This window comes from Apium graveolens, chromosome 1 (genome assembly GCF_009905375.1).
Source record: "Apium graveolens cultivar Ventura chromosome 1, ASM990537v1, whole genome shotgun sequence".
NCBI lineage: Eukaryota > Viridiplantae > Streptophyta > Magnoliopsida > Apiales > Apiaceae > Apium > Apium graveolens.
The window spans coordinates 199720023-199728141 of record NC_133647.1 but is presented as its reverse complement, the minus strand read 5'-3'; the positions used below and the strand labels follow the sequence as shown (position 1 = coordinate 199728141).

At 32.9% G+C, this 8119-nt stretch overlaps 1 protein-coding gene across 1 annotated transcript; it reads left to right on the top strand.

Moving 5' to 3' along the window:
• The first annotated feature begins 2909 nt into the window (after positions 1-2909).
• Positions 2910-6591, top strand: LOC141678179 (uncharacterized). Its single transcript, XM_074484436.1, has 2 exons — positions 2910-5648; positions 6012-6591. The coding sequence occupies exons 1-2, from the start codon at positions 2999-3001 to the stop codon at positions 6383-6385; spliced, it is 3024 nt and encodes a 1007-aa protein (XP_074340537.1). The 5' UTR covers positions 2910-2998; the 3' UTR covers positions 6386-6591.
• The last annotated feature ends 1528 nt before the right edge of the window (positions 6592-8119 follow it).

Genomic DNA, 8119 nt, shown 5'->3' with positions numbered 1-8119 from the left:
ATCATTTAATATTTTATAAAAATTGATTATTTATTGAACGGGTCCAAATCCATAAAAATATTATTGTTGAGAAAGATCATTAATTTATACAGTATTAATTTAGCAAAATTTTAAATGTACTGCTAACTCAAAACGTTGTCAACCGTAGTTGTCTAATCAAAGACTCACTCGGAGTCGGTTGTCAACCGCATTCACTCAGGCCATTTACGGTTAGACTAGTTTAGTTCTCACCTACCTTTTAAAATAATATTCAACTTTTTTAGTATTTTAATTATTTCAAATTATTTCAATATACTTGTCAAGTATATTGACTTGACAAGTACGACTAGCCACTGTCATTTTAAAACTTCACAAAGAGTGTCTCTTAGCCCCTAGTCCATTCATACCATTAAATTATGCACCAATGATTTGAACACCTAATTTAAGAAAAATATAATTTATTGAAAAATGTTAAAAAAATGTAGTGATAAACAAATTGAAAAATGAATTTGTTTAAAATTTTTAAAAAATCATGAAAAAGAGTAGTTTAGAATTTAATTTTGAATCTCACAAAGTTTAAGAATCTGTTTTTAAATCTCATAACCTATAAGAATATATTTTTGAATCTGATGAATTTTGATTCACATCTTAATTTTAAAATTTATATAATGACTATTCTAATAGTGAATAATAATAATTTCTTAAAATTAGCTAAAAAATATTTAAAATTTTGTTTTAGTAGAAAGGTTCTCTCGTTCCATTTTTCGGAGGGTTCTCTTTAGTACATTTCTCTCTCTATATATATACTTAAAATTTATACCATCCTTTTTCTTGGATTAACATGTTTCTGTTTTTAATAATTTTTGTTTTGCATGTAACAAGTTTAATTTAAATGTTATGTAATATGCTCCATATTTTAGGGTTTTTAATATTGAATTCCTAAATTTTATTTATAAATATCATTTGAATTTAAGATACCGATTTTGAAAAAAGAAATACATTATATATAAATAAAATTAAGAAAAGAACACATAATTATGATACACATAAAAAATATTTCATTAATAAAAAAACACTAAACTATACCGTACATAAAATTTACAGAACCTAATATTAACAAAAAAATACATGCAAAGTTTAAAGCACATAACATTAACAAAAAATAATGAACACTTAAGTTTAAGATAGTAAAATTTTAAACATTAACAAAAAATACATAATAGTACTAAAGTTTACCAAACACATTGAAAATAACAGTATTTACTGATATAAACAACCCTTATATTACATCAGTTACCCACTGGATCTCATCAACGTAACCTATGCCATATGACTATGTAAATTTGTGAGGGTATATGTGAATTACTTTAAACAACGGCTATAATATCAACGTTTAGTATACTAACGTTATAATTATAACGGTTATAAACGGTATTATTTTTATTTCTATAAATATTAATTTCTATACTCTTATTATTCACACTTCTTATTTCTAAAAAAATCTTAGCAAAATGAATGCAAACAATCCCCATCTTCAAATCAAAATTCAAATTCTCAAAATATAAACCATCAATTTCCATATCCATTTCCAAATTCCTATTTCCAAACCCACAAAATTTAAACTAATATCAATTTTCACATTCTCAGAATTCTCAATTTCCATTTTCATATACTCAAAATTTACCCTATAACTTTCTATTTTCTCCATTTCCAAATTCACAATTTGAAACCCAACAAATACCAATTAATATCCAAAATTCTCCGGAAACAGAAGTGCCGACCTTTGGCCACAAAAATATTATTGATCTAAATGATGATTGTGAAGAAAGCGAAGATGTACGAGAAAATACCGGTCAGTGGAAGTGGGTTGAAGATAAACTACTAATAAGTGTTTAGTTGAATGTGTCAATTGATCCACTAGTCGGTACCGATCAAAAGGCCGAAGCATTTTAGAATCGAATTCAACAATATTGCGAAGATGAATCTCCCGGCGTCAATAAGAAAGGAGTTATGTCAATTAAAAAAGGTGACAACGAATAAATGAAGGTGCTCAGAAATTTGGAGCAGCTTATGACGAAGCTCAACGAACAGCCGGGAGCGGTACAAATATGGATAATTTAATTGAGAAAGCTCGTGATTAACTATTATCAAGAAGAAGTCTAACTTTGAGTTTCATTGGCGTGAGCTTCGTAGACATCTCAAGTGGAGACCTCCTCAAACTAGTGCAAGTTCTAAGAGAATTAAAGTAAGTAGTTCTGGAGCTTAGTCATCGGAAGTAAATAATGATACACCAATATCTGATGAATTTGAACCGGTTCGTCCTAAAGGTACAAAAACTACAACTAGTAGGTAGGGAAAGGGGAAGGCCACAGTTGCTCGTGGCTTTCCTGGTATGATGGGAAGTATTGATTGCATGAGCTGACAATGGAAAAATTGTCCAAAAGTATGGAAGAGAATGTTCATGAGTGGTCACAAAGGAGTTGTAACAATTATACTAGAAGCATATCTCGCAGTTTTATAATAATCGTTAATTTTTTTTAATTGTAACGTTTAAATTTTATGTATTTTTATTTCATGTTTTTAATAATATGATATGTTTTAATTACATTTTTATCTTATTTAATTAACATATTTAAAATTTTAATCACTTTTATTTGATTATTATAATTTTAAAATTATTATATATTTTAAAATTTAAACTAATACAATTGAGTAATTGAATAAATAAATCTATTAATCAAGTTACAATCGACTATAAAATATTATAAATTTTTTTTTTGAAAAGTGTAAGAACTGACCTCCACCGGAGACATGTAGTTTAAGCTCTTTATTGGACTTATATTTGCTTATGTGGAGTAAAAAGCGGGACCACTAAATTTTAAAACGTCCACTACAGCTGCGGGTGCTCTAATACAAGTCAAAACTTGACAACATGCCTAGAGGAAAGCAGAGGCCATCAACTTGAATCACTCCAGTTATAAAAGGAACATAATCAATATTATTGCTTGACATACCAGACATGAATTCTAAAGCCTCATCGTCTTGGTTAACCTCTTTTTTGTTGCTGATGTTGCTATGCAAGTGCTCTAGTTTGTCAGTAAATAAGACTACTGATGAGCTCTCCCTGCTTGCACTTAAAGATCAGATACAAGGCGGCTTGAGCTCATGGAACCAATCTGTTCATTTCTGCCAGTGGCAGGGGATAAAATGCAGCAAGCTTCATCATGACAAGATTATATCACTCAACCTCTCTAGCCAGGGTTTGCTAGGCTCCATATCTCCTCATATCGGAAATTTTAGCTTTCTAAGAGTCCTCGACCTCGGAGACAACAAGTTTCACGGCCCAATCCCCCCAGAAATAGGTCAGTTGTTCCGTCTCCAACATCTGAATCTGAGAAATAATTCTTTTACTGGCAAAATCCCCATGAATCTTACACAATGCAGGGATCTTAATCTGATATATTTAGGAGAAAATAGTCTCATAGGGAGTATTCCTGCTGAGTTTGGTTCATTTCAAAAACTTACAAGTTTGTATCTTGGAACTAACCATCTTTCGGGACAAATACCTGCATCTTTTGGTAACTTATCATACCTAGACTACTTAGACATCGGATCTAATACTCTGGAGGGGAATATTCCAGAGACCCTTGGCAGGTTGTCAAAGTTAACTACATTTATTGTTGAATATAATGCACTTTCTGGTCAGGTCCCTTCATTAATCTACAACATTTCTTCTATAACGGAGTTTTCTATTATCAAAAACAATCTATCCGGTAGTCTTCCACCAAACCTCGGCAATACTCTTCCAAACCTGGCCATCTTTTGGGCAAGTGGAAATCGGTTTTCAGGGCCTTTTCCGAGGTCACTAAATAACGCTACCATGCTTGTGCTATTCGATGTTCTGGACAACTTCCTCACAGGAAAGGTTCTCAGTGAGTTAGGAGCCCTCAAGAATCTGGAACAGTTCAGTATCTCAAATAACCAGCTGGGGACAGGAGAATCAGGAGATTTGAGTTTCATCACTTCTCTAACAAATGCCACAAACCTAAATTCCATGAGCATAAGCTATAACAACTTTGGTGGTGCTCTTCCTGTTTCGGTGTCAAACTTATCCAGCCTAGTGGAGTTATATGCTGGACATAATCCGATAGTTGGAACTATACCACAAGCAATAGGAGACCTTCCCAACCTGATTGTACTAGGGCTCGAAACTGCTAAGTTTGAAGGTAGTATTCCATCATCTATTGGAAAAATGAAGTTACAAAGACTGATTCTATCTGAAAATAAGCTTACTGGGCCTATCCCAGCTTCTCTAGCAAACATTACTTCTCTTTATGAGTTAGAACTGAATGATAACAGATTAGAAGGAAGCATACCTCTAGAATTTGGTGGTCATAAATTTCTAAATCTTCTAGACATTTCTGATAACAATTTAAACGGAACCATTCCCAGACAAATATTTGATATCTTCTCCCTAAGAAATCTTAGTTTATCAAGTAATTTTCTCACTGGTTCCTTACCTATTGAGGTGGGAAATCTTAAAAACCTCCAATTACTGAATGTATCTGGAAATAAGTTATCGGGTAAAATACCAAGTACCCTTGGGAGTTGTATAAGTATAGAAGTGCTTTCTCTGGAGAACAATTTATTTGAAGGAAGCATTCCTCAATCCTTAACTTCTTTAAAGGTTGTACGCGAGATTGATGCATCAAGCAACAATCTCTCAGGGGAAATCCCAAAATATTTTGGTGACTTCCAATATCTCGAACGTTTGAATCTGTCATTCAATGATCTGGAAGGTGAAGTGCCAAAAAATGGTATTTTCCAAAATGCAAATGCTGTTTCAGTTGAAGGAAACATCAAGCTTTGTGGGGGCAGCAAAGAACTGAACTTGCTGGCATGCCGACTCGATCATTCTACCAAAAAGAGGTCTCTTGGTTCCATACTAGCGATCTCTCTGGCGGTCTCTTTCTGTGTCCTCGGGCTCATCATTTTTCTCATAATTTATATGAAGAAAAAACCACAAAACACATCTTCTCCAAACTCTTCGAGGAGTCCATATCTCAAAGTTTCTTATGGTGAACTTCTTCAAGCGACGGGTGGATTTTCACCAGACAGTTTGATTGGTGAGGGTAGTTTTGGACGAGTCTATAAAGGGATGCTAGACGAGGGCAGATTGATTGTTGCTGTGAAGGTCTTCAAGCTTCAACAGAGAGGATCTTTAAAAACATTCAATGCGGAGTGTGAATCATTGCGTAGTATTCGTCACCGTAATCTCGTTAAGATCATCACGTCTTGCTCTAGCACGGATTTTCAAGGTAACGACTTTAAAGCCCTTGTTTTCGAGTTCATGCCTAATGGAAATGTTGAAACGTGGTTGCATCCAGTTGGCGATCGAGAAGAAAATCAACCAAGGAACTTGAACCTGCTTCAAAGACTGAATATTGTTATTGATGTTGCTTCTGCACTAAATTATCTTCATCACCAATGCCACATTTCAATCATTCATCGTGATCTGAAGCCAAGCAATGTTCTTCTTGACGATGATATGGTAGCTCATGTTAGTGACTTCGGTTTGGCAAAGCTTCTTCCAGGATCGGCAGAAAACTTGAACGGAAACCAAAGTACTTCTCTTGGGGTTAAGGGTTCTATTGGCTACGTTCCCCCTGGTAAATTTGTTATACATAAAATATTGGCTTAATGATCATTTCAGATTCAAATTTTGCACCAGTATACTCATAAAACCATGAAGTTCAAAAGCGTACCTTTTCAGCTCTCAGGGTATCCAAAATGTGCATTTTACCATTGAACCGGGAAAAAATCCGAGTAAAAACCGGCCGGTCTAAGGGTAAAAGGCTACGTTATCAATACCGGAGGGACAAAAAGGTACGATAATGAACAAAAGGGGTGTATGGGTATATTGATGCAAAGTTTGAGGTTTAAAAGATCTGTAAGCCTAAAATCTTTTATGATTATTGTAGCTGTAGATAATTAATTGAGTGATGATACTTGATAAAAACTTACACATGCAGAATATGGTATGGGTGGTGCCGCAACAACACAAGGGGATGTGTACAGCTATGGCATCTTAGTGTTAGAATTGTTCACTGGGAGGAGACCAACTGATGAAATGTTTGCAGAAGGCTGGGACATACACAACTTTGTCCGAACGGCTTTACCAGACCAAGTACATGAGATTGTGGATCCATTATTAATATCTCAAGAACGAGAAGAAGAAGAAGAACAGGCAATGCTAACATGTATTGCTTCAATACTAAGAATTGGCATTGTATGTTCCGCGCAAACTCCAGGGGAAAGGAAGGACATGGAAGAAGTTGATAACGAGTTGCACTCCATTAAAGAACAATACAAGGCCTTTCTAGATGCCTTAAAACAGGAAGTATAGCTTCTGACCCGGTATCTCCATTCCTCTACCTCGCTAACTACAGAAGGCGGCACTCAACTGAAATTTATCTTGGCTCAACAAACCCAATTTATGTTTCCGTATTCGTTTTAGACTGTATACCCTTTTATTAATACTAGTTGCTAAGCCATACCTCGAAATTAAAAAATAATAGTATCACATTATTATTTACATAAAATTGAAACTCATAATCCGTGTAAAATACAAATTTAAATATAATATATAAAATACTTTTAAAATATGTAGTTAAAAAAATCGAAGTTAAGTGTAACTCTAAAATTTCACCGTATAGTTCTAGTTATGCATACACCTAATTATTTACTTATATAAATCTGACATGTTAACTTACTAATACGATTATTTTAAAGTAAACCGATGCTTGGATGTTCAGCTACAAATAAAGATTTAAGAAAAATAAATGACCAAAAAAAAATGAGAGCCAATAAATATTGCACGAGACAAGTCTCCCACCAAGCTTGCTAGTAACAAAAGAATCATTATATATTGAAGTTGGACAAACCAAAAAAAAAACTGAACCATGGTTTGTTAGCTGAAATAGTTAGTGATTTTTTTAGATCGTTTGGAGGTGTTTATTGGTTGTTGAGATATATGGCTAGTTGGTACACAATCTACATATTCATAATGTTGTGCTCCCGAGTTAAAATTAAGAGAGAAAAGAAAAGAATGGAAAAAAAAATTTATAATTTTTCTTAATAGACATGCTCCCGAGTCAGGAGAGAAGACAAAAGATTGAGGGAGAAAGTTTTCAAAATTTTCCACCCAAAAGTTTCTTCCCAAAAATGGGATGATTTGGAGAGAAGCTCTCGCATACTTTTCAATATATTTCCCTTCAAATTAATATTTTCAAGATTTTCTCTACTTTACAAGAAATAATTTGGGAACGTCTTAAAGAAAATTTTTTGTTTCTCTTCTTTTCCTTTCTCTTCTCTTCCATTCTCTTCTTTCATAAAAAACTGGGAAGCACAACGTTAGTTCAGCCTAACCATTAATACTTAATTAATAACGGTGCTTATTAATAGGAAAAGTGGGAAACTATTAAATTGGATCCCAAAATGATTTAAAATACCGCCTAATCAATGATACGATTCTGCATATATGGTTCTAGAAGGCCTCCGACTTGATGTTGATATATACCCTAAAACCCGATTAATTTACTAAAAATCATGTAACTGATTTGATCTTTTTTAATATACTAATCATTATGAATTCTTCAGCATCATTATATTGTGAATAAATTGTGATATTCTAAAGCAAAAATAATAATAATGATATACTTAATATGATAGCTATTTATAATTTATAAATAACGAGTAAATTAAGTTCATTAAAATAATAATATACTTCCAAACTTTTTCCGATTAATTATAAGTCAATAACTCCATATATTAATTCTGATTCCTCATTTGGTACATTCATAACTGAGCTACCTTTAAAACAGTAAAAAAAATTGCACTTTCAGAAGTCTACTTGGTACAGTCTTTCGGACAAAAAATTTGGCATAAAAAGATACTCCCTTAATGGGTAAAGTGATGAAAATAATTAATATTTGATGTATAAAATAAGTGTGCTGAAATAAAGTAGTGAATTTAAGTATAATTATTTTTATATTATAAATTTTTATTACTTTTTGATAAGTGTTGGAATGTATGACATTTCAAAAAAGAAAGTATATAAAAATGAATGTGACAGATAAAA

Excerpts from the sequence above, each read along its gene's own strand:
- LOC141678179 (XM_074484436.1), top strand. The coding sequence starts at position 2,999 with ATGAATTCTAAAGCCTCATCGTCTTGGTTAACCTCTTTTTTGTTGCTG. Across the intron at positions 5,649-6,011 it reads TATTGGCTACGTTCCCCCTG|AATATGGTATGGGTGGTGCC; the intron begins GTAAATTTGTTA and ends TTACACATGCAG.